The 26,753-nt window shown below is 41.1% G+C and overlaps 1 protein-coding gene across 2 annotated transcripts in view; it reads right to left on the minus strand.

The window, feature by feature from the left end:
* The window catches only part of PATJ (PATJ crumbs cell polarity complex component), a 141,320-nt gene that overhangs the window by 105,263 nt on the left and 9,304 nt on the right, over nucleotides 1-26,753 (minus strand). The window contains exons 5-17 of one of the 2 annotated variants that reach the window (XM_040072880.2): nucleotides 26,471-26,610; nucleotides 24,487-24,679; nucleotides 22,527-22,655; nucleotides 20,693-20,905; nucleotides 18,080-18,182; nucleotides 17,200-17,288; nucleotides 15,804-15,942; nucleotides 15,369-15,503; nucleotides 10,848-10,924; nucleotides 8,425-8,481; nucleotides 6,860-6,994; nucleotides 3,132-3,296; nucleotides 1,636-1,764 (exon numbers count right to left, since the gene is read on the minus strand). In XM_040072880.2, the coding sequence (XP_039928814.1) occupies nucleotides 1,636-1,764; nucleotides 3,132-3,296; nucleotides 6,860-6,994; nucleotides 8,425-8,481; nucleotides 10,848-10,924; nucleotides 15,369-15,503; nucleotides 15,804-15,942; nucleotides 17,200-17,288; nucleotides 18,080-18,182; nucleotides 20,693-20,905; nucleotides 22,527-22,655; nucleotides 24,487-24,679; nucleotides 26,471-26,610 (1,704 nt within the window). The remainder of the gene's footprint in view (nucleotides 1-1,635; nucleotides 1,765-3,131; nucleotides 3,297-6,859; nucleotides 6,995-8,424; nucleotides 8,482-10,847; nucleotides 10,925-15,368; nucleotides 15,504-15,803; nucleotides 15,943-17,199; nucleotides 17,289-18,079; nucleotides 18,183-20,692; nucleotides 20,906-22,526; nucleotides 22,656-24,486; nucleotides 24,680-26,470; nucleotides 26,611-26,753) is intronic. The other variant, XM_040072877.1, reaches the window with a different exon arrangement.

Raw genomic sequence — 26,753 nt, forward strand, 5'->3', positions numbered from 1 at the left:
AAAGGCTGGGCACTCACTGGCAATGAAGATGGGCTATGGGAAGACACATCTTCATTGAAAAATACCAAAAAAAAAAATTTAAAAATCGTATTCCTCAAAAGGAGCAAAATCCGTAGTGGATACAGCACAAGTGGTATCATGTGCCATTATAAGGCTTGAATTTTCTCTTGTAAAACAAAGAGTAAGTGCCTAAAAAAACACCTCTCATGCTTTAAAGAGGGGTCTCCAGGTCCTTTAAGGCACAATTAAACCCTGCTGTAATTCTGTGCTTCCCAGCAAATCTCTGTTAAGAATTCCAAACACTCTCCCAGGAACCACACACAGTCTTTTTTTTTTTTTCCTTGCCTCCACTGTAGCATGGACAATTATTTATTTTCTTTGCCTTGCACTCAAGGATGTGATGGATGTATTTACATAAACACACACACAGCCACAGATATCTCTCCATAAAAATTAATCTGCAGATGATGAAAAGTGTAAAAGATCTAAGAGGCAAATCCCAAACAAAAGAACACACTTTATACACTTTATACATAAATATCTCGAAATTATAAAGATCTGAGATTAAGTGGTTTACCACTCATTTAGAATTGATTAGAATGTATTTAAATTTAGCTGAAAGTACCACAACATTGCTCGTGTATTTGCATCTGCGAATAAGTAAATAAAAAGCCTGCTATTAAAGCCTTCATTAATTCTGATTATATGAGAACTTAAAAGCAAATCTGTGTATTACTGCTCTGTAAAGACTCCCAGCAACTCTAGAGTAGAGCTGGCACTGCAACACAACATGTGTCAGCTAAAATGACTAACAGGATCTATTTTCAGTAATCTTAAATCGCACTGGTAAAATATAGAATTAATGGGTTTGCAGAATACTTCAAGTATTTTTTTTTCCCTTCTAATTCATTCCCAATTCCTGCCTTATTGTATCAGAAAGTGAATTTTATATCACTTGACATTTATGTACAACAGTTGAACGCATTTCATTAAACTACAGTGTTTAGGCAGCACTCAGATGTGATGTGTATATTATTATAAAGAGTGATCCAGCTATTTTATTTCCTTGTAAATATGATGACTGGAGGTTTAAAAAAATATATCATGTTGACTACGAACACGAAGAACAATTCATTCCCACTACATATTTTGAGTTTCTACATATTTAATTGAAGCCAGTGTTTTTGAAAGAAGGATTTGTTAATTTTAGTAGCATTTCCCTCCAGTCAAAGACTTGTCTGTTAATTTCTAAGTAGTTAAATAATTAAGAATATAATCATCTCCAACTAATACCCAAGAACCTCCACTTGCCACTCTCACAGCTGAAGTGTCGTTCTAAGTTAGAACAAAATACAACAAAAAGACAACCTTGCCCAACATTTAGTCATTAAACTCAGAGTTATGGGGTGGAGCTTGATTAAAGATTTTGCACTTTGTCATGTCCAGTAATCAGAGGTTTAGAACATTCCCTACTTTACAGAGCTGCCCTCAAAATACATTCCTTATCCCTCTGGTTTCTAGGCCCAAGTGTCAAGTCCATTACTCAGTAATCAACACCACAGAACATTTCAAGGCACTGTGCAAGACAAAAGGATCAAAGGGATTTTTAGCATTTAGTTATACAGAAAAGCATACCTGATAGTCTAAAATGCTGAATCCTAAGCCATTTTTGTCTTTCTCCAGCTCAATAACCTTCACATCAGGAGACCACAATGCCAATTCCCCCTCTTCCTCCTCAGGATTAAAGTCTTCCTCAGGTTTCACCTGGAAAATAAAAGCTCTGGTCCAAACACCATTCTCTCAGCTCTTTACAAACGCTATTCCCTCAATATTTTGATTATTAATGGTGCATACATGCCCTCAAATGTGACCTTTCATGGAATTAAAACTTCCCTGAGCATTATGAATAGAGTTTTCTCCAGCTTGCTGCCTTGAGTACTCCCCTGGGCACAGGCCTACATGTTTTGAGCATCAGAGCCCAACCTGGCACACAAATACCCATGTATTAGTCTAATTAATAGTTAGAATATTACTAACCTGTTACATGTTGATGAACTTCAGCCATCCCATTAGATGCATAAAGGAAAAATAAATAGCATAAAAGATTTAACCACAGGCAGCTAATAGAAAGGCCAGACAATCAGAAAAGATGAGAAGCCAAGCTGTAAACACTTCTGCAAGTAGGAGCAACCACAAGTGTCAAGCTTTAGTCTAAGACTTTAAAGCTCCTGCGACGGAAAGAAACTTTTAAGTTTCCATTTTTTTTTTTTTCTCCCCCCAGTTCTATAAAAATCTACTCAGAATGTGGAAGCAATCAGCTAATGGTGGCAAGGACGTGATTTAGTGTAATTCAGAGCTCTCCCTCACCTATTAAGTGTAGGGATGATGAATGGGATGTACAGTCAGCAAAGCAGCTCGGTGATTTACCTACCTCGTCTTCCCAGGACATCCAAGCTCCTCAAGACCAACCCATGTAAACCCAGAAACGCCAGGACTTTTCCAAAAAGTCACTGTCCTGTTGTGTTGGAACTCTGGAAACTGAGAATTCCAGGCTTTCTGTGCTAAAAGGCAGTGACCCTCAAGCAAGCACTGCATTGACCTGAGGCCGTGGAACAGCTCCCAAAATTGAGTGACAGCGCTGGGATTGTGGGTGTGTGGTTTGGATACAAGTGTGTGATAGCACGGGGTGCAAAACTTAGAATTTGAGGTTTTAGTATGTAGTAATATTTGTGAAGCAATATGGAGGATTTAGGGTGCTGTCTAAGTGCTTCTTCTTCATCTTCTTCTTCATGGTTTTGGGTGTTTTTTTCTCACTGGGTGGAAAAGTCTGCATTGCAGACCTCGAGTTTTAGGTTATTGGGTTAAAAGTATAAATAATATAGATGTCATCCCCTCATTGGACAATTAATTAATGCTTAAATAACCTTGGCAAGAGTGAGAGACACCTCCATTTTCTACCTCGCTAGCTAGAGCTCACAACTGCGAGATTGCACTTTTGATAAGAATTAACAAACACCGAGTCCGAACACGAAAAACCGCGACTCCCGTGTATCAATCCCGGATGAACACGAAGAAAAGGAGATAGGAAACCAACACTTCTGCACAGAAGTGGGTGACAGGAGAAGCGTTACCTTCTGCTCTGGAGGGCACGCTGCCACGGGGGGCTCGTCCACCCAAGACTCGGTGCCGTCACCGAAGAGCCGCCGGCAGCACACCAGGGTGAACGGCGGTGGCACCTCCTTCAGGAAGGTGACAGCCTCACGCCGGGATTTTCCACGCAGCTGCACCCCGTTTACCTGCAGAATGGGAACACACATCCACACAAAGAGAGCTGAAGGATAGCCACCAGATTATTAGGGGTTTTTTTGTGGGTGGGTTTTTTTTTTTTTTTTTTTGGCGCAATTTTTCCCCACCTGAGCGTGAAAGTCTGATTTTTTCAGACTGATTTTTTCCTGGGGATTCTGGCAGAGCCTGCACTGTTTTATTCACATATGCTTCTGAAGAATATACACATTATTGTTAAACTTCATCTCCAAGATCTTGTGACTACTGACTGCTGTATCGTGTCTCTTTAGCTTCCTCTAACTTCTTCTCTGCACTTTTCCAAGCCTAAGCCTTTCCTAGAATTCTTATTTCTTTCTCACCTGTTTCTTTGTTGGGGAATCTTTTTTCAGCTTATGTGTTTGAATTTTAAAAGTTAAAAAAAATTAATTTTCCCACAACATTTTAAGCAAACACAGGTTCTGAGCTCCAATCAAAAAACTGAAGTCAGAACAACAACTAGTTTAAAAGTTTGCCTCATTGACTTTAGAGGCGCTTTCCAACCTTACTGATACTGTGATTCTAACTTTGCCAGCTTCAAATGTAGCAAAGCGGCTGAAACTAAAACAGACCCTACAGAAAACAGGCGAGAACGTTTTGTACAGCAAGAGAGAAACCAATTACAGTAAGCAATTAACCAGAAAGGCCTGACAAGGCTCAAAGCTTACCATATCGTAAACTCAAGATTGTGAGTGATAACAGATCATTGTTAATGGATGTTCTAAACCACAGGCTTTGAAACAGGAAAATAGATAGATAGATAGATAGATAGATAGATAGATAGATAGATAGATAGATAATGGTGATTTTAGAATGGGATGCTGCAGTTGCACTTTTTTTGTGGCTGTCCCATCCCTGAAGTGTCCAAGGCCAGGCTGGACGGGGCTTGGAGAACCCTGGGATAGTGGGAGGTGTCCCTGCCTTCCAGGGGTGACACTGGATGGGCTTTGAGGTCCTTTCCAACCCAAACCCTTCTGTCACTCTGTGATTCTACTTCTGCAGGAAAAAAACGAGTGATTCATCCCCTTTTACCTGCTTTATAACCTTTCTATCCTGAGGGTTCCTCTCTTTGCACCACAGGGGTGTCCCTAAATACGAGGACAGCGGGATGTCAGCAGGTGTCATAAATCACCTGTGTTAAGCAGCACTGCAGCCCCAAAAGAGCAGGGATTTAATCCAATTAGTGTTGTGGACTCAATCCTAACACCTTGTGTCCTCCAGGGATTTCTTTCAGGCTGCCTCAAGCCTCCCTCACGACCAAATGTCCACAGCGCTGGAGAGCAGTGGTTTGGGAATCCAGCACCTCATCAAAGTCACTCCACAGCAGGAACCAAGGCACAGCAAGTGGGGGTGACTGAGGATCACCTTCAGCACTTCCCTCCATCCCCACACTGCAGAGGAACCCACATCTGATCCCATAAAACAGAGCACGGAAACGCTCACCAGACACAGCCACACCTTTGTACGTGCGCACTTGAGGCAGAGCCTCTCCACAAACCTCCCAGGTCCTGCTGATTAGAGGGATTCAACCTTATGGAGGGCTCCACAGCAACCCCACTTTAGCCAACACTTGCTCCCTGATCACTCCTATTTTTTCCCCCCGGCTTTGTGCTTTTTGCAGCGTAAATATGGTTTGTACTGCTGGGAAACACGGAGCTCCTCTCACACTCCGCGTTCCCAGCCGAGCAGAAAAACGGAGAGTGGTGGAACCGGCCCCCACCACGGCAAGACAAACTGCTCTGGGCTTTTTCTGCAAGAATTACAGCAAGTGCTGAGCTATCAGCCTCGTCCATTAGTTAATTATTTAAGCAGAAGGATCGACGCGTAAGGATTTTTTAATGCTCGGAGAGCGGCGGCGTGGTGGAAAACTCCCAGCACTTCTCAGCATCCCGTGATGGATGGGGAAGAGCTGCTGTGCACCCTCCCAGCAGACCTGGGCACTCCCAGTTCTCCTCCTGCAGCTGCCAGAAATCAGCCTCTGAGCAGGCAAGGTGCCCTACACCCACTCGTTCAGCACATCCCCCAAACAGCAGGGCAATCGTGCAACAAAAGGGCACCAAAAAAAGCAGTTTACTCCTGGAAAAGAACACAGTGGAATTAGCTGGAGTGAAGGGCAGGGGAGGGGTATCGCGCTGTCTGTTATAATTCAGACACATCATTAAAAATAATCAACATTCAACCTCACTGTGTGTTGAAAAAAATAAAAAATAAAAAATAAAATCTTTGCTGGTCATATTTCAATCCCAAATGTATCAGGCCCAGGTAAGGCTGCTTGTCTGGGGAATGGGGCTGTAACTTTTTCCACTGCAAACCCCTGTTTAAGGGGATTTATAACTTGGCTGCAAAAACAGAGTCTGGGCTAAACCTGGCACTTACAGCTTTAGCCCCAGAGCACACTTTTATTTTGTTGGGGTTTATTTCCCAGTGACAGAGTAGCAAAAAATTTACACTCACTAGGTCTGGACATACCTGTGAACTTAATTCTGAGTACAGAGTAATACATAAAACTGTTAAATATACACAATTAAAGTTTCCTAAGCTACTCTACAGCACTGCATTATTGCTTTTTGTATAATTTTTTTTTTGTTTAGTGGCCAAGCAATTTAAACGATACTTCCAGCATTCCATTAATCCCTTCCTTCAGGAATCAAGATTTCCTCCATTAAGCAGTAAGAAAATGTTTTAGGTCTTAGTGATATCAGTATGCATTTTTGATGTTAGAGGGTGAAGGAGTAAAAGCAAAATAGCTGTACACCTAACAAATCAATCTTTCAGAAGGCCTAATTCTGTTTCCATTAAATGTTCTTTGCATCCACTAGAAAAAAGGTTCAAATATCAAAATATTCCACAAGGAGTAAGCCTGCAGTAAGAAATTAATGCATTTTCACTGGCAGGCTGAGATACCAATGGATACATGTACGCACACACACACACAATAGGAATTATTTTAATTTTAGCAAATAACTATTTTTTCCTGAGAAAATAGGTCTGGTGTGACTCTGGTAACTCTGAAGCTGCCCCAATACCTCTTTATACACATTTAAACAAACTGATGTATTTCCTCATACACACAAATATCTTTCAGCACTCAACAAAAAAAGTTTTATTGTGTAACCGAAACCACTGTTCCTGAGACTGTTGTAAATTTTTTAGGGGCGACAAATATTCAGAAAGATTATCCACCACAAAAGCCAAAGCCAAATTTTGCAAAAGACTGAGCTACAAATAATTCAACGCAAATATTATCTCTGCCCTTGTAACTCTTGATACAGATGTTAAACCATTTCAGAAAAAAATACCCATGAAGTCACTGAGAGGTCACAAGAAATTGACTTTTTGTCCATAAATGTGGAAGGGAACAGTGAAGAAAATGAATGTGAATTCCAAAGCACAGCTCTGCTTCCACAACTAATCTGGAATAATTCTACTGCACACACAGCAGCCAAGCTAGAACTTAGGAGAAGCATTTTAAGAAGGCCAAACAAACAGGAAAGACATAATTTTTTTTTTTTTTGGAGGTCCTGTTTTATTTTTTTACCTCCAGAAGTTCATCCTCCAGTTGCAGATGACCAAGGGCTGCAGCTGGGCCATCTGAAGCAATGGATGATATATAATGATGTCCATCAAAAGTGTCCAGCTCAACTCCTAATCTCAGAGTGTGGATGGGTAACAGCTGCCAAAAGATAAATATGAGTAAACATTTAAGTATAAAGCTTTGTCTACCACGATAAAAACAGATTTAGGATTCAGCAGCTCACCAGACTGAACCCACAGTAAGATGATTAAATGTTCACAGTGACCTCACCTGTGTTACAGCACAACTGTCCACAGCTTCTCTTCAAAAACTGTTTGCACAAATAAAAAACCAGCCTGCTCTTTGGGGTAAAAGGCAATTTGAACTGTGTTCTCAAATAATTAAACTTACTGGGAAAAACACAGAGAGAAGTACCACCCTAAAGGTGAGCTGTCAACAAATCACAGAACGGTTTGGGTTGGAAGGGACCTTAAATATCATCCAGTTCCAACCCCTCTTCCATGGGGTTTGGAGCAAAACAAATATAAAAGAAATAGAAATGAATAAAGGAATAAAATAAATTCCATAATTGCCCTAAAATCTCACCAGAAGATCAGCTGTCTTACTCCTTTGGGAGCTACACTACTTCGAGGTAGAAAAAATATCCATGAAGTGTCCTCTGTAAGTATTTACTAAAGCTGACATCCTTTTTTCTGCAAGGGGAAATCACTGATTTTCTCACTGAGACTCCCTAATTTGGAATTTTTGTCTAGGGAAACTCCAACCCTCAGTGCCTTAAGTCTGCTAATATTAGGAAAAGTAGAATAAAAGTGGTACACTTTCCAGACAAGGCAGAAGAAATTATGGCAACTTGGGGGGAAGAGATGATCAGCAGGAGCTGCTCCTTTAGTTTGGACTTTTTCTGGCTTTTTATTACTGGAGTTCAAGCACTGACTGTTCTGCTTCCCAAATTATTCTGGATATTCAAATAAAAGGAGCAATCCACTGATGCACAGCCTTCCTTCAGAGCCATGTCTGATCATGACTTTATGGCTCTTCCCCACTGAGGTGTCCTCACAAATATATAAATGCCGCACCTCTAAAAACCCCTTTTCCACAACATTAACATGGGTGTCTTGAAAATCTCTTGGAAATGAAATTAAAGATTTGACAATTTAAATGAATTACACATCCCTTTCCCTGAGCCAGGATCACTACAGTAAAATCCTCTGTGGGATAAAAGAGTTGTTCAGTAGTTTCAACCTCTGCTCCATTCTGTGCAATTAAATACCCCAAAATGTGGGGTTTATGTGCATGGTTTGAGGGTGTTTTTTTGTTGTTTGGGGTTTTGGCAATGAACTGTAAAAAGGTTCATTTGCCTGTGCTATGAAAAGGTATTGGATCAGCCCAGGAGATAAGCAGAATATTGCTTATTCTGTAAAGAATAGGAAAAAAAAAAGCTTTTTTTTTTGGAAAATATGGAACCACAAAACCACTATATTCCTGAAACACATCTGGAATTGTGTTATGCCCTCCCAGGATTACTCTGCCAACATATACCACAAAGGAAACCACCATGTAAGCCCTACCTTTGAGTATTTCTGGAGCTCTGAATCGTCCTTAAAGGGCATATCCAGGTTCACAACCTAAAAATTGGACATCAGAACATTTTTCAACAGCGGGACAATAAAGACTTTACCAGAACGACGAAATTCTGGCAAAAAAACCCAAAAACCAGAAAAAACAAACCCAACTCACGAGCAACACAAACCGTACTTAAACAATGTCACACAGATGCAAAATAATTTTAAACAAACCTTAGAAAAATCTTTCAGGCACAGAACATTTACAAGTAGGAATGTGGTGATTATGCACTACTAGCAGACTCCAATATGATCCTATTCCCGGAGCCCAAATGACAATTTTAGTCAAGTTCAGTAATCCTGTGTAAGCACAAAATGCCATTATGTTTGACACAAATACCCACGCGGAGTTGCCAGTCAGAATTTGAAAGTATGACAGCTTAAGTTGTTACCTCGGGCTATGGCGCAGCCATCTCCCATCCAGACTAACCCAACTTCTGCTGCTAGCATGGCTTGAAAAACGTAACTTCAATTACAAAATGGGAACGGAAAGTGGGTTATTTAAACCAGGGACAGGAAATCCGTTCGGTGTCTTTTCTTGTATTGTCCCTCCTTAAAATAACAGATTTGTCTGTAACCTTGGGGGGTTATTTAGTCCAATTTTAAATTAATTAAGGCAAAATTATAGAATGGTTTAGGTTGGAAGAGACCTTAAAGATCATTTAGCTCTCATCCATAGCACAGGGTTGGAATGTGGGCATCTGAAGTTGAATGTTTAAAGGAAAGCTACACTTGGTAGATTTGTTAAAAAAAACCCAGAGCCTTGCAAAAAATCAGGTTACTTTTCTTTGGAAACTTCTAGTTGGATAAAGATTAGACTTTTCTTTTGGATTAGTTTCAAACAGGGCTTCCAGCATGTTGTTTTCCAGTAGTCAGGGTGTTTTTCCTGACAGATAGAGCCCATTTCATGCCCATGCACGTAACTAAATGGATTTATGACAGGTAGCTCCTCAGCCAGACTGACACCACACGGTCCCTGCTCGGGATCTCAGCCCCATCCACTGGCACCAAGAAGGACCAGAAGCAGCACAGAAGCCACCTGGGCCACCAGCCCCTCTCTTCAAACAGCCTTTTCCTCTCAAGATAAATAAGAGAATGCTGTGGACACCTTGGGGTGAGCTCTGGGGGCTGAGTGAGGATGGTGGGACACAGGGAATGGAGTGTCACGGGCTGGACTCAAACTGGACACTGCTACTGAATGCAGGAGGGAGGCACAGGCAACCAGAACCAAAAAATGACTTTCAAAATGGGATGCCAGGAGAGTTTCCTTCTATTATTCAAGAGGCCCCATCGTTGACATTTTCACTGCTGACGTTTCACCGGCGGCGGCCGCCGAAGGAGGATTGGGAAGGGTTGGATTCACCAGCTAAGCAGGATTCCATCCTCTGTGGGAAGTGTGAGAGTGCTCAGGGAGGTAATATCAGCCCCTGCAAATGTAAGGGTGGGAATACCAAGCAACTGAAGTGGGAAGCCAAACAGATTTACTGCGTCGTGTACGTAATCTCACGCGAGGCTCAGACCTTAAAGGAGTGCTAATGGAAAGAAGGGAAGCGAGTTTCTCAAGGCAATTCTTAAAGCTACTTTAAATCTCCCAGCGAGTGACTGGAACGAGGGTTACTCCAAGTAGTAAAAATAAGTGTCTCTAAATCAACTGGACAAGCATTGCAAAGACAAACAGGGCATTTTCTTGGTGGCGGTGAGAATTTTTTTAAGGCTTCGGAAAGAACGCTGTCCCGAGTCCTTTATCTGCACTCGCTGGCTCAGCCAGCACTGAAAGGAACAAGTGAATTACAATTTCCATCAACTCCTCCTGACAATTCATCATAACAATCTTTTGCTAGGCAATTATTTAATATGAAGTGAAGAAATGTCTACTAGACACTGGCACCACAAAGTTACGCTGTTGAGAACTACTTTGTGTTTTCCCAGCATGTTGGAAAACCATTCTTTCACTCTTCAGATAAAATGGTAAGACTCTTCTGAAAACAGAAGCTCTATCCTGAGCCCTTTTTTTAAATTCAGTGCCCAGTAAAACAAATAGATCATGAATGAAATCCTAAAAATGCCATATAATTTAAGTTGCTGCTATGATGCAGATTTAACAGGACAGCTGATTTCCTTAAATCACTGTTCCTGTCTCGTATTTGTACAACAGTATCCATATAAACAGAATAAAATAAAAGGGCAACAAATCCCCCAACTCATTATAACATACATTTCAGCCCTGATGTTACAGGAAAGAAAATTTGATGTTACTGATCTCTTCCAAACACTGAACTGTTCTATAAACAGCCTGTAATGCTAAGCTCACAGATCTGTAATTTAAAGAAATAACATTCATGAACGTAGTTTATTGAAATAAAACATACCATAACTTCATATTCTGGTCCCAGCAGGTTTTCCCACTTGGATTTCAGCTCATGTGCAGGAGGGAGCGGGACTCTTCCTAAATATGAAAATGAATATTAAATTTACAAGCATATTGTACCTTCAGAAGTACATTTACTTCTAAACACTCCAATAAAAATTCAGTGTAAATAAAAGATTAGAGGGTATAATCCCCAAAAGGGAAGTGCATTAAGCTGAGTCTATCAAACAGCGCAAATCAAAAATGCCTTTCTTAGGAAAACAATGCAAAATGTCAGCTCCTGTAAAAGTGTGATTTATTCAGCTGAGAGGCAGAAGAGGTGATGCTTGGTGATGAGATGTGAGTTCTGCGCCGTGCAGTACTGTAAATAAATCATTCTTTCAGCCTGCAAAACAAATTTCACGCGACTTCATCGTTTGTTGCCGTAAAAACGCTTCCCCACTCCAGGCAAACGTCGTCTCCCGCCCAAATGAGCCCCCTTAAGAAGGAAAACACCTGACAAGATATTGCTGTTATCGAGGGGCTGCATCAGCACAATGCAGGAACAGACTTTATTTATACATTTGGCAGGTATAAAGCCTTGTCTGCTTTAATTAGGCCAGTAAGTAACATGAGCTTTAATATAAGCTCCAGCTCTAAACCAGCCTTCCGTGGGAACTTGGCTATCTTGACATTTATATCTTTTCAGCTTTCTTACTTATGCAACCGAGGCAGTTGGTTACAGTCCTGTAAGACAATTTGACAGAGCTAGACAGCAGAAAATGACTGGCTGCCCTGCGTTTGACCTCAGCCAGAAGCTCAGCTCACATATAAAGTTCCAAGCTGGAGCAATGTGTAACTGGTAAGAATCAAGCTCTACAGCAAATTCCATCCAGCAGCGACAGCAGCAGCATCTGGGGGCCGAATTACCAAAAGCTGGGGTGGTTGTTTTTTTCATTTTCCCCCCCTCTGAACGACTGCAGTAGTTTGTCAGATGTCTGGACGAGGCGCAGAGCCCTGAAATTCGGAACGTGAAGCGCAAGCTCACGTTCTGCACGCAAGCAGTGAGGAAAATACCTCGGTGCGGGGATTGTGAAGACACCACGAGGAGCTCAGAGGCCACCTAGGAGCAAAAGCCTGCACAAATGGCGTGGTCAAGCTGCCTCTGCTTTCAACACCTCCGCAGACCGCGAAGCAAAAGCTCTGCAATACAATCCTCATCGCACGCTTTTGTAACTTTGAAGTTTCCCGCTCAATAAAAACAGAGACTGAAGTTTGCTTCTACGACACAGCCCACCCCTGTACCTCTCCAGCTCGCTTTCAGCCATGCCAGACAGGCAAATTCTGTCTGATCTGTGCTGAGAAGCCACACTGCTCAGAGCCTGACAGCTGAGGTGTCACTTGGAAATATCCAGAGGATTTTCAGCCTGCAGGCTCAAGCAGACACAGATATCTGAGAATTTCAGCAATCCTGACGGCTATTTTCTGCTACCAAAACCACATCCCACCAAGATTAAAAACTTAGGTTTGTTAATACAGCCCACAGTTGTCTCTGAAATAAATTATCTCCTTAAAAAATAATGGGAAGGCAAACTGTTCTCAAATTCTCAACTGCTAGTTAAGGTTTTTTAACTTCACTGGAAATCAAAGTTTCTAATGTGAGACTTATTATCAAGCACAGGCTGATAACTTCTTTACTTCTCAGCTGTACCAAAACCAGAGCACCAGTGCATTCTTCTGCTCCTCCCATTTGCACAAAAACGGAGGGACAGAAATTCCTGAGTCTCTTTTTCTGCTATTACAGAGTTACAACAGTGTGAACACACAGGACCTGAGCACCTGCAATCCCCTGTGAGGCCAAATATAGATTTTAAGGTTCACCAGGAGTAATGAATCTCAGGGTCAAGCTCAAAGTTCAGTTCAGCAACTGTAAGCTGTGTTCAGCTGGCTGAACACAGATTTTTTTTGTCACTTCCAAAACACATTACCAAAATCTATGAGTTGCTCAGAGCAGGTGCTGAGGCACGTCTCCATTTGAAGTTTTCCCCTTTCCTTCTTTCAAATACACTTTGAAGTCCCTGCTTGTAACTTCCTTGGAACTGTGGAAATGTGGGCTGAAGGGATTTGGATTGAATATATTCAATTCCAGTGGCATCACTCAATTCACTTACAACGTTCCTTTTTTTCCCCAAACAGCTTTTTCCACATGGCAGCTAATAGGAAATTTCTTTCTAGTCTCTCATCCAGCTGAATTCCTCATGACCTGACATATGTACCGTGTCTTCTATAATGTGCAAGGCCTCAGAAATGAAAACACTTCCCAGCGCCAGCTTTCATTAGCAGCAACTTTTCAGCATATTTAGCCTGTCCTTCTGCCTGCGCTTCCGGGCAGTTTTTCATTTCTAATTAGCAACCGTCGAGAAGAAACCACAAACGTATTGTAAAAATCTTCTTTTCTGCTCAAAACCGTCAGCTTCTTCAAAACTGGGATTTTTTTTTTTTTTTAATTTTTTTTTTTTTTTTTTTTTTTTCTGGCAGCTTCCTCTTGCTCTCACAAAGTTACTCAGACAAGGGTGTGCTTTTCATTAAAGCCCTGCCTTTACCTGCCTTACTGCTGGGGCTTTTTCCTCAGACATCTCCCAAGCTCTTGACTCTCAGCATTGTGGGTTCTGAGTACCCCTGCAAGGCAGGATGGAGCAGTCCTACCCAGCCTGCAGCTGTTAAATTCATTGCCTGCACTCTGCTAGCACAAAGTTTCAGGCCCTGTGCACGTTGCAGCCCAAACCTCGCTGCCTTTGTACCAGAACTGCTTAAACGTGGCTTTGCCTAGCCAGAATTACTATTTAATACCTCCCCAGGAAACACAGTTTAATAAGAATTTCACACAACCGGGCTTGAAGGGAAGTAATGCGCATTTTATAAAACATACCTTTTACATTAAACTTCTAAAAGCATTTCCAGAGTTTGGTCAGAGCCTTCAATTAGCAGTTATTTACTTTAGCACCATTATAACGAAGTGCCCATCACCACATCCAAAATAAGCACCTATCTTTGGCATTTAAACTCGGCCGTTAAATTCTGCTCCAAGGTGAAACCGCGTACATCGTATTTCTGCAGGAGTAAAATATGCATAGAAGTCCCACAGTGAAAAAAAAGCCCCAAAACTGGTTAAGTGACACAGGACAGACAAAGTGCTGCTCTTTCCCAGCCTCTGCCATAGCAAAACAATGCTTTGAGAACCTCAACTCTCAGCTACTCAGCCACCTCTGTTCTGGCTTCCTGTCTCTGGGAACATGCAGAAGTCACAACAAAGGATGTCTGGTTGCAAGGCTTGGACAGAAAAGTAAAACAGAATGGAATATAGGAACTGCTACATTTCTCTCGTTTCCAGGTTGTCTTTAATACTGACAGATCTTCAGCAATCACAGCAAAATTGCTATTCATTGACAGCCGTAATTTAGAATCCTCTATTACATCTACATATCTTAGAAACTACAAGGCATAAGGATAATTTATGCTGACTTTAACACAAGCTGTATAAACTCACCCAGAAGTTCCTGTAGAGGAGCCCAGAAATCTGTGGGGGAGTTGAAGATTCTGGAAAGACCTCCGAGCCTTGGTTTCAAAGTCAGCTAAAACCCAGAGCAGCCCATTCCATTGTGACCTGCCCCTGTGTCTGAATGCCTTTGGTTAAAAAAATGCCTTTTCTGAACTCCAGGTATCGGGTCTTTACACCTAAGACACGAGTTCTGATGAAGCTCCTGCAGTGCCAAAAGAGGAAACTGCAGCAAATGGGCTTCAGAGATGTGGTACAGGAAACCAGAAGAATATTATGAAAATACTCTGCAGGATTCTAAGATGTGTGAAGGCAAGAAGATCACAGAGTCATTAAGGCAGGAAAAGATCTCTAAGATTATCGAGCCCAGCCAGGAAAATGGGTATGACTGAGGTAACAATGATAATAAATACGGATTCCCTGCTGTCCCATCTCCTGATGCTGCTCACCCAGCAGGCCAGTGCAGGGCCCTGGCAGCAGAGGAGGATGATAAATAAAGCCCCTCTCAGGAGAAAACTGCAGGCAGGACACTTCAGGTCATCAGTGCAGGACCAGGACCACGAGGAGGAATCACTGGGCTGGAGGCTTTCAGCTCTCCAGAGTTAATGAGAGTAATTCCTGAGTACTGAAAGAGCTGCATCTCCACTGACTGCAGCCTTAACAGAACCTTCCCAAAACAAAGGGGACCACTGCTGACTGGAGAAGGGCAAATTCTGTGCAAGGAAGAAGATCCAGAGAATCACAGGCCCTGGGATATCACAGAATCCGTTCTCAGCAGACCTGTGGACTGTGCTGCAGTTTGGGGACAGGGTGGGGTGCAAGAGTTGGTCAGATCCAAGAGGCAGAGCTTTACTTCAGAAAGCACTGCAGGGCAAAAGCTAAAGGTGGAGTAAGCCTTGACAGCCCCTCAGTGCTGAAAATGGATCACAGATGGTAACCAGACTTTTAAGCAGACTCAGAAGAGGCACTGCAAGACATCTTGTCTACCTGCTTGATGCAGGCTCTGCTCCTTTTCACTGTGAAGATCATCCTTCTGTTCTTGTTTTCCCTCATTCTTAGTGGCCACACTAATTTCAGTCCCTAGAGCTCCAGGGGACACAAACATTGGAACAGCTGCTTGCACTGTGAAAACAGATGAAAAAACCCCCAAATCATAGGCTGCAAAATGTAGGAAGTAGTAGCACCACCTCACTAATTCTTTTTTTTTTTTTTTTGGTGGGGTGGCTACATAGGAGTTTTGCACTAAAATTTCCTGAATCTCTCATTTTAGTTTCTTCCCATTCCTCCTTTAAGTATGTCAATTTTCTACAGCGCACCGTTAAAAAAACCTGAGGATCATGTGGTATCCAGCCCTAAACCGTTAAATGAGGTAACTGCAAATTGAGTGAAAAATAAAATCAGTTGCTAGAAAAAAAGAATTACCTCGATCTGAAGGTGTTCCTGAAGAAATAGTGAAGGAAGGTTTCCTTCTGAGCAAGGTGAGACGTACGGTCTGCCCCGTGTTTCGCAGTGCCTCTACCACTTCTTGGTTGGTAAAATCCTGTATGTTGACTCCATCAACCTAAAACAAGAAAATTGTACCAAAAAACCCCAGTGATTGTGCTGCATTCTTAGGCTGGGTTGTGGAGTACCATGGGCTGCAACAACAGCCACGTTATTTAGTGCAGGAATTACAGGGTTACTCTCCCAAGACAGCAATATTTGCAAAACAATCTCATTAAATCTGTTACATTTCACTGACGAGAATTTATTTCCAAAGTGCATTTTAGAAGGAAACACAACAGTCATTTCTTCCTCCTGTTTTCACAGGGACAACCACAAAACAGAGTGTATTAGTCTGATACAAGTATGCACAGATTTTTCCTTAATTTTTTTTTTCTGCTAACCAAAACCAGCTTGACAAGGACTGTGGATGAAGGTTCCAAGCAGAGTATCCAGCCTAGAACTCTGTTCAGTTCATTATCACTGCTGGTTTTCTCATGGATTTCCAACATGCCCCAAACAAGCCTCTACAGACAACTGTTTGTATAATCCACCCTAAACAGTCCAATTTTTATATTATCAGCTTTTTTTAATTTACACCCAAAATACTCTGTTCACCTCCCTGTCAGGTCATGCATCAACAGGGCCTTTCCTGCAGATAAAAGGTTATATTAATTTTTGCTCTCACAGAGGAGAAGCTGAGTTTGGAAGGTCTGGCACGGCACACATTTTTAAAAGTAATTTAAAAACATATCTCCATAAATATTATCTCTTAAAACAAAAGGACTGCGGAACTCATTCCTGCTTGCGCAGTGAATGCAAAATTGGCTATTATTCAATTCACTGTTACTCAATGGTTTCTCCATTTTCCTACACATAAAGCTTGGGCTTTTAAACCTAAATTGTGAGCATCAAGGTTTTGATTGTATCCACACTGCAGAGCCATTAAGGAGCACAAACAATGTGCCACATCTTGCAGAATCTTAACAATCCCCGAATCACGTTCAATTCAAGCAGAAGTTAATGCTGCTCATCTTTACTGCAGGCCAAAAGCCAAGATTCTCCACTCTGAAACACTTTAATCCAAATGCTTGCCTCTTTCACAGTTAACTACTATTTACTTCCTCTTTGAATATAAAATAATACTTTAACCACAGCAAGCCAAAGCTCACTTCTGTCACAATCCACCTAAACAAACACGAACCACTAAATTATTTCTTCTGCAAAGCAGAGGAGGATTAATTAGTTTTAGAAAGTCTTTACTATGTTGTTCTTTTAATAGAGATGTGAAATGTATTAGTTCCACAGCAATATATAAGCACAGTATTTTACTTACAGCAACGATTTTGTCGTGAACATGAATTTGGCCATTGTGGTCAGCAGCACTACCAGGTATTATATTTTTCACAAAAATCCCTGAAGGTTCTGTTGAGGGGGAGAAGAGAAACAAGTCACTGCATTAACCTAATTTGTTTCTTTTTTTCTTATTAAGGTTTTTAATCCCAGCCTTTTTCACACGCTTCCTTCTGCCCCATAAAGTGACGACTCTGTAAACCACCACCATCTGCACGTTACCACTCCCACAGCCTGACACAAAACTGAGGATCTCTGGTGGAAAAAAAACCAACAAACCAGCACTGACACAACCACCTGTACACTGACCTCACATGTTTTTCCTCAAAATGGCTCACAAACGGCCACCTCCTCCATGGATTCATCCTTGTGCTTACCGAGGCTTTAAACCACAATCACTTAAATCCACGCTGCGCTTGATTTCAATAGGACTAACTAAGCTAAAAGTAAAGTATGAGCTTAAGGACTTTGATCAGGACTTCAATCATCTTACAGCTGAAGAATTTAGTACTTTAAATCTTAATGAAAAAGGATTTTTCTTTAAAAAAAAAAAAAAAAAAAAGAACAGAGAAGAGAAACACGGAAATCAGAAAAGCTGTCCTTTGTCGTGTTTGCAGTTTGATTATTAATTTTAACTCCCAATGAGAATAAGGAAACAAAAACAAGGGGAAAAAAAAAAAAGAAATCTCTGAAACATTAACATTTCCCTTTCACAAACTCCAGCTAAATACGAGATGCTGATCTCGTGTGAATATCATGTCCCCAATCCTAGCACAGGTAGGAGCTATTTTTTTTCTCCATGGTCAATAAAGGGTATTTGAGAAGCCTCTGTCCAACATTTTCCTAAATCCTGTACAACTCACCTATATCACACGTGCCAGCATATCCAACAATTGTTATTCCCAGGCTTTGCCCATTCTTTTTTATAAGTTCAACGTCATAGGTATCGAAAAAGCTGTCATTATCCTATAAATAAAGCACAAGACAGTAAAAAAAAAAAAATCTCAAAATTTTCCAGGGCAATTACAATATTGCAGGTTAGCTAAGACCTTCAGAAGCGAGAAGTGATTTTGTTTTTCCTTTTGCTTAAATGCAACGTAAATTAATTTGTAAAGTCCCTACAGAGCTGACCCTGGGATGTCTGAGCAACTCTCTTCCGACCAGTAAAAATCAGAACTGCAAGGCAAGAGTTCAAACAGGGAACACCAAAGACACTGGTGAGACCAAAAGAGAAAAACAATCAAGCACATAAATCTGGGATTGCAGGGGATAAATTAAAATACATAGAGTTGTTTGCTTTCTGTAATCAGATACAGAGCAGTGAGATCAAAAAGAAGATGATGAGAGTAAGGTCTGGTAAAGTGATGAAATCAAGAGGGATCCTGTCACTGCCAACAGCAAAAAAAAACGGACCGGGGAAATGGAAAACATTTCTTAAGGGAGTGAAAAAAGAGAAGTTCAATCAAATGCTTGCCAAGTAGCAGCTTTGGAAGGACCCATATTAAAAGCAGCCCAGAGTTCCAGCCATACCTATTTCACTTCTCAATGGAACAGAAATCGATGGGCACTATCTCCTCATCACACACACCTCCCTCCACCAGCAAAGTCATTAAGCTCATTAAATGCCTCCCAACTCCCTTGCTCCAGAAGAGGCTGATGGAGACGAAGATAAGTTTGGATGCTGTCACTTATCTACAGTAAACAAGCCCACAGCAAGACCTGAAATGGAGCCTGAGAGCCTTGAGGCTGTTTTGACAATCAAAAAGCTCCTCAGAGTCAGTGCTCTGGCCACAAACACTTCTCTCTGTGTAATGCTCCTGCTAGAATGCAAAATAATTGAAATGAAGACCAGAAAAATCAAAGTGCAAAGTCCTAAATATGGTCAGCACAAGCAGGCTGCTCACGCTGCTGTCACTAGCTTGGCCAGTACAGATAATAAGATTGTTTTCTTGTGCCCACACAGAAATAGCTTCAATAGAGAAACCAGAGAATAGTAGTGTTCTCTACCGCAGGAAATTCAAAGAAAATTAAATATGAATATAAAACTGAAAATAACTAACCACCCATTAAAAATGCCTCTCTGCTGGTTTGCAAAAAAAAAGAGAAAAGGGAAATATTTTCCATTCCAAAGCTCACAGCAAGTCAAACTACTCAGAAACCAGAGAAAAACTAGATTATAGGGATAAGTTCCAGGATAAATCTGACACAAACTGAACAGTGGATCATTGAAATCATCATTAAATTAATAAATGCACTCAGATTAACAACTAATCCTGCCTTTCCAAATTTCTCCTGGCACTAGAAAGAGGAGTTTCTTCAGATCTACACATGAAGGCACTATTTAGTTCAGAAAATGATTTTTCCCCCTGGAAAACATGATCCAGTCAGGAAAGAAGGGCTCATAACAACGCTGATCCCCTTGGAAAGGCTCCTGTCAGAGCGCTGGACAAGCCCAGCTTTGAGACCCCAGCCTCAGGGATGCAGATCACCCCTTCCATCTCCTGGGCACTGCCTGACCCCTCCTGCGGATCCCCTGGGGAGAAAAGGAGCTCGAGAAGGACCCAAAATCCTTGGCTGACACGGCCACAGCATTTTCCCAGGGATGTAAAACACAGAGCTGCCTCTGCTGTGACTGTGCCCAGCGAGCAAAGAGGGGAGTCTGTAGCAAAGTGACTTCTACTCTGACCTTTACAAACAGTGCTTTAAAAAAAACCCCAAAACCCAGCTATCTTCATCCACATTCAAGGAACTAAGCAAGGAAGAAAAGGCTACTCAGATTCTACACCTAAATCTAAGCAGCACAGTAGTAGCAGATGGTACACAAGCACAGCTTTGTTTATGTTTCGAGACCTACTGTACACTTAGTGTAGCATTTGTTGATTTTAATTACTCAAAACTGAAAAGAATGACTTCAAAAACAAGAGACTTTGATATGACCATGATAAGATTTGCTAAAACAAGTTTCAAAATTTTTAGATATATTTCCTATCACAGGCAGTAGCGTAGACTATGAAAACATTGCACTTATGTTTCATAAAAAGATGATTGTGCTGAATAATTCTGGTGTGGCCGTGGCTGTCTGGATTTCAGACTAGGGAAATTCACAGTCCAGTTTTAAATCCACTTACAAGTGATTGATTAGGAAAAAATCTAATGAGCTAAGAAGAAGAACTAAAAGTACCACTTATCGATAATGTTTATAGTCTTGGTAATTAAATTAGCCACTCTGAAATAAATTCTGTGAAGCTGATCGTTCCAATCCCAAGATTATAGGTACTAATAAGATCCAGGAAAAAGGGAAAAATTATAGAAGGCAGGGCTAAAATAATGACCACTTAAACAAAGGAATATGACATCTGGAAACTGAAGAGAGGAGAAGCGCTTCAGGACCCAAGAACACTCTGTTCTCTCCTTCCTTTCTGATCACCAGCCACAAACACGCTTAAAAATGTCACAAGGAAGCAGCAGATACTCACATTTCCATTTTGGAGGGAAGGTAATGCGCTGACTGGCCAGCTCAGGGGAGCTGGTGGAGCCTCCATGACTTCACACTTGGGGTCCCTTGCAACGATCATCCTGACAGAATTCCCACAGTTCCTCAGCACTTGGGCAACTTGCTCACTGGTCATCCCTTGCACGTTGGTCCCTCCAATCTGCAAGATGTGATCTCCTGTCTGCAGCCTCCCGTCCTTCAAAAAGCAAATAAAATGGCAAAAAGTGCTCCCAGTCCATCCATAGAGTATCTGTTCCGTCACAAAACCGACACTGTGCAGGGCCATCCTCACGGCCACGAGAACCCACGTGAGAAAATGGCAGCAAAAATGACAACTGTGGCAACATTTGAAACAATTCAAGGTCTTGTTTGCACAGTTACGTGCTGGGTTTTTTTCTCACTGTTTTGCTCATTTAGGAGAGAACAGGCAGCAACAATGTTTTATAATCTCACAGATTGCTGTGTGTTCTGTTTCATAGAATACTCCTCATCAGATAGGAGTCAGAATATAAGCACAGCATTTTGTTTTATAGAGTTTTTCTCTCATACTTCTATATTTTTTTTCCCTCACGTGACCAGCTCCAACTTGAGTGAGTAAACCCACTGAAGGTAACAAGACTCCACACAATCCATTTTTTTGCCTGATAATTATGATTCATGACCTACATCATCATTTCCATCACAAGCAGGAATTTCTAGCACCAAACTCTCAGCTGGTATTGATCAGCACAGCTCCACCACCTTTGCTGCATTGATTTATACAGCAATCACAGAGTTGTTCCCAGAACCAACTCAAACTCATTTACAAACTCATCCAATTTTAACATGTACATGCCTCATTATTTCACATGTTCTTAATGATGTCTCATTCAGCTCAGAATGATGTGGTGAGTTCTTAGCTTACATGCTTCATTGGTAGCCAAAACACTTTATTCCTTACAGCAAAACAGGTGTTAGACAAAAATTAAAAAGTACTCATTTATACGCGGCAGGTTCAGAAGGGATACAGGCAAGAAAAAGCCAACATTTTCCAGTAAAGCTCTCCAAATTTCCAGCTTTTAATTCCATCCTGTACCAGAGGAAGCACTTTTGCCTCTCTCTTTTGTCTGCAAGGGCTCCAGTCCCCAGACAGTGTAACTCACCGTGACCAAATTCCCTTTAAAAATCTGAATTTGTTTTGCTATTGCAAGTGTTCTACCCCTGAAATGCAGCAACACTCCTCACCCAGTCTCTGAAGGGAAACAATCGAAGGTGCAAACTGTGCCTGTGCAACTCCAGAAGGCTTTGCACCAAACCAGAGTGTCTCCTTGAACTGGTCAGGCTGCAAGGCAGGGATCAACCCCCCCTTGACTGAATCTCACTGAAAACAGGAAATTTTCAATCTCTAAACTGAATCTTGCAACGCAGTGACTTTGGTAGGGCAGATTTTCTTGCCTGACAATTCACTCGCAGAGTTTGTCCCTATAGATGCTGCAAAATGGGCCAAATTCTGCAGAGTGTTTGTCCTGCCCCAGACCGACCAATGGCTGAAAATACCAGAAGTATTAAAAATATCTGGCAACTTCTCGGAATTTTTGCGTGTTCAACGATGTTACAAGAGCCAAAGCTCGTCTGAGAAGCAACTTAATTTACATCAGGTGCTGACTTTTTCCTCAATCATACCTTCAAGGTATTTATTTATGAAACATGTGTTGGCATTCAGACTTTGATGCTGCCAGCTTCCTTTTGTTTAAGTATATTAGTTTATTTTAAGACTGTCAAAAGCGGTTAATTGTACTTTGCAATCAAACAAGAAGTGACATAATATAACAAATTACCCGATCTGCTAATCCCCCAGGAACAATTGTTCTTACAACTACTCCACTCGACTTTCCTCCTACAATTCCAAAGCCTAATCCTGAACCATCGTTAATCAGCTCAACGTCTTCAACGTGGCCCCAGCGAATCTGCAATTAATAAAAAGAAAAAAAAAAAAAAAAAAAAAGGGAGATTTTAATTTCGGACCATCATTAACGTTCCTCGCTTTCACGTGCGGCGGGAACGAGGAGAATTAATCAGACCAATTTTCTGTCTCCACCCCTCGTACTGGGAGATCTCTGGGATTTTGTTCACTCAGCTCCACTTCCTCAGAAACACGCCCGTGGGATTTCTCGTCTGTTTTTAAACACACGTTTTTCTGTCCTCTGCTTTTGGGATAACAGGATACCAGGGGGGAAAAAGAAAAAAAAAAAAAAAGCTTGACTAAGAAAAAGCGATTTTAAGATTTTTTTTTTTCCCCCCGGCCAAAATGAAAAGTATCCTTTCAGTTTTTCATAAATCCAGAGCGCTGCGAACAAGAGGGAAAAACAAGAGGCAAGGAGCTTGCACTGGCCCAGTTCTCACTCGGCGTTGCCCAAATTCTTATTTCTGTTATTTCACTTATGCACTCTGAACATCCAGCACTGAATTAACAGCACAGCACAATATTCTGCCGTACTGGATTGGAAGCAAAATTTCTAAGCTACACCGTACCGTGACCTTATGTTCTACAAGTCAATCTGAAAATAACAAAGCTGTTAAGCAACACAACCCCAGCCAATGTCTCTGTCAGATTAATATCTCATACAGGCCCAACTGGAGCAAAAGTAGGCAGATTTAAGTCTTCTGCGAATAAAGGATTTATTAGCATGCTGAAAATCTTTGCCAAAGCCAGTTAAATATCATAAAATAAGTTTAAAGACCCCCTTCAGAGATATATATTTGTATTTTATTTTGTTAGTCTGTTCAGTGCAGATCTTTCAATGAAAAGGCAGTTAAAATTTAATTCTTTAAAATTTTCGGCGCAATAAACAATATTGATTATCCACTAAAACCTTCAGATTTCACTACCTCTGTAATAATCATGAGGGAAATAATTACCAAGAATAAGGAAAAGCACTGCTTTTACCCAGATTTTCATCAAAATCTACCAGCACAATAAATTTGGATTCCAGTTTTGCAATCCCTGGATTTAGGTGTGCTGTTTGACCGAATTCAGGGAAGCCACCTGGACCATATGGGTGCAACACAGATGGAAGTTCAGCCCTGGTTTATTACATGTCCCAGTGACAAGCTCTCCTTTGTCACAAAAACAAAAGGCTTCCCAATCACTGAAATTTGCAGATGGAAAAAAAAAAAAAACCACCCCCAAAAAAACCAAACAAAAAAAACCAAACAAAACCAAAAAACCAAACAAAACGAGCTGATAAATAAACAGGGATTGAGAGGTTCTCTAACAGATAAATTGTGCTTGTTTTTTTAAAACAAAGACAAGGCTTTTTGGTGTGAGCAGTGCCAGTTTAAATTGGTTGGGCTGTTTCAAGCAGTGTCCACGGCAGGTTATGTTTGCTCTCTTTTGAGAGGTAATCAGAGCATCTTTAATTGCTGAGCACAAGTAGGTTTCAGCTGGGTATTCTCATAAAATGCTTCATCCAGCCTGCGCTGAACAGACCCTGCTGGTAAGAATATGGTGATCTACTAAAGCTTCTGCCACCCCATAAAAACCCAGGATCTGTTTTGTGACAACTCCACACAGCTTTGCGATGGAAGCTCTGCGCTTACTGCACGGCGAGTCGAAATGAAATGTCATTGCATCTAAAATGTGATTAAAGAAAAAAAATCCCTCGATGTAAAAGTTGCTAACACAAACACTAGAGAACCACGGGGAGGAAAAAAAAACAAACAAACAAAAAAAACCCTCCAAAAAACTAAACCCAGCCCAGCTCAAAATCTGATTTTGACAGCGTTACAACAACTCACAGTCTCAGGTGGATTTACATCACTTAATAAGGCAGTTCTGCTGTTCCCTTGAAGCGGCTCCCGAGCCACCACCAGATGCAGGGATCCTGTGGATTGCTGGAGGAGGGCAATGGCGTGCTGATGGGAAATGTTCTGATCCAATGGCGTGCAATTAATGGCCAGTATGTGGTCGTTTTCCCTCAGTCTTTGATCCCTTAACAAAACATTGAAAGCAATTTTTTTAACGCGGCGCAGTGACTTCACATCGGGCTCGCGTAACCGAAACGCGAACGCGCAAAATACGCACTCCTGCAGGGTTCAATGTTTATGTATTTTAAAAATCTGCTTATTAGGGTGCCTTCTCCAGCTTACACTCTACATTCAATCCACTGTTCTGAACTGCCTGGACACATTTTGTTTCAGCTTTGTCGTGGTACAGAAATTTGCTCAATTCTTTACTTTCCTTCTATTCAAAATTTAATTGCAACTCCCTTATCCTTTCTTGATGATATTGAACTGCAAAGCAGAAGTTTTTGTAGTTACACAATAAACTAGGAACTATTCTTCGTTATGTTTAGCACGACGTGATGCCATCTCTAAGAGCCCACAACTCGGGCTTTGATGCTGTTCTGTACCACTATTTAATCTAAAGATTGACGTGCTGCATATTTATATTTTACTTAAAATTTATAGTATCAAGCTTCAGACATGAAACTTCCTTGGAGCAACACACAGTTCAGTCGCTACCTTGAGATAATATAAATTTCACAGTTAATTCACCCCAGTGATGAATTTAGATTTGTGACAAGAGAGAAACCATCACTCATCTCCTTTGTTAAATATTCATTCTGAGCACGAGACCAAACTGTTACATAGACAGACACTGCCTTCAAAGCTCTGTAGGAATCCAAAAAAGTCTCCAGGAGATCTTGTCTCAGAAGCAAAACGGGAAGCATGCTGGGGAAATTTATAAACTCCGAAACAATATAACTGCACATCTTAACTAAGGCGTTTGAAACTCCCTTTTTGTCGTGCCATGTTTAAGATGTTTCCCAGAAATCACTTCCTTCGAGCACTAACCATATTTCAGATTCTCTCATCAAAGAAAGTGAGCAGCAGGTCATCAAATCCTAAAGTGAGATATTCACCCTCCTTTGACATCCGGATCAGTCCATCTGTCTCCACTTTGAAAGAGCCTTAATATGCTTTTCTTTAAGTGTTCTCTGCTGTGTTCTCTGTGGGCCCATCGCCATTATCATTCCAACCTCTCCCCACTCTTTTTGTCATCCTGTGTTGGCACTTCCTGACATGTGTTATTTAAAAAGTGACACCAGTGACTTGAAATCTAGACACATTTTCTTGAAACGTAATTCCGAGCTCTGCATTTGTCTCGTGCCAACTCTCATGGTTTTACAATCGCATTTTATTTTTAAAGGATTGCTCTGTCTTTTGTTGTTGGGTGAAAACCCACAGACAATACAGGAAGAAACTGCCTGAAGCCTCGATTCTATGATGACATCTGTGCAGGGATCTGTCGGGAGGAGTGGATCTAAATTTACACAGGAAACAAACAGCAAAACCAACTATAAATAGGGCATTGTCAGAGGCACATAAATAAAAGAAAATGGGGGGGGGCGAAAAAAAAAATCTTCCAGGGACACAATGCACAAAAATTATAACGGAATCTAATTTCTATTTTCTTTGTATTCTTTTCTGAGTTTTCTTTTGTTTTTTTAATCAGGGCTCAAGATTCTCTAAAGTGAGTCATGATTTCTGGAAATTCCATTTATGAATGGCTTGGATATTTAAAACTCATCTGAAAACTTGATCCTCAAAACATGAGTCCCTTCTAGCTGAAAAGCCAGAATTCAAGATAGCACCACCAAAATATCCCACCAGATAACCCAGACAAACATGTTATTCTGACAGAGTTTTTCAACGTGAAGGTCATGACTTTTCCCTTCATGGAAAATACAATTTTCCACCACAATTATGAAGATCTCACCTGTCAGCTATGCTTCCTGGCTGGACTTCCTTGACAAAGATACCAACTTCTCCCAGGCTGGGATTGTTAAGGGCAACCACACTAAACCCGAGACCACCAACAGAAGGTTTATCAATCGTTATTGATTCTATTTGTCTTCCCTAATAAAAGAGAAAATAAAATGATTTACTAATTTTCAATGCAATAGAATGAGCTAGTGTTAAATTTATGAACACTGGGAGAATTATTCTCCTCCTAAGACTAAACAAAGGCAAAATAGCGAGTATGTTATTTCTATAAAAGC

Source organism: Hirundo rustica, chromosome 9 (assembly GCF_015227805.2).
Source record: "Hirundo rustica isolate bHirRus1 chromosome 9, bHirRus1.pri.v3, whole genome shotgun sequence".
NCBI lineage: Eukaryota > Metazoa > Chordata > Aves > Passeriformes > Hirundinidae > Hirundo > Hirundo rustica.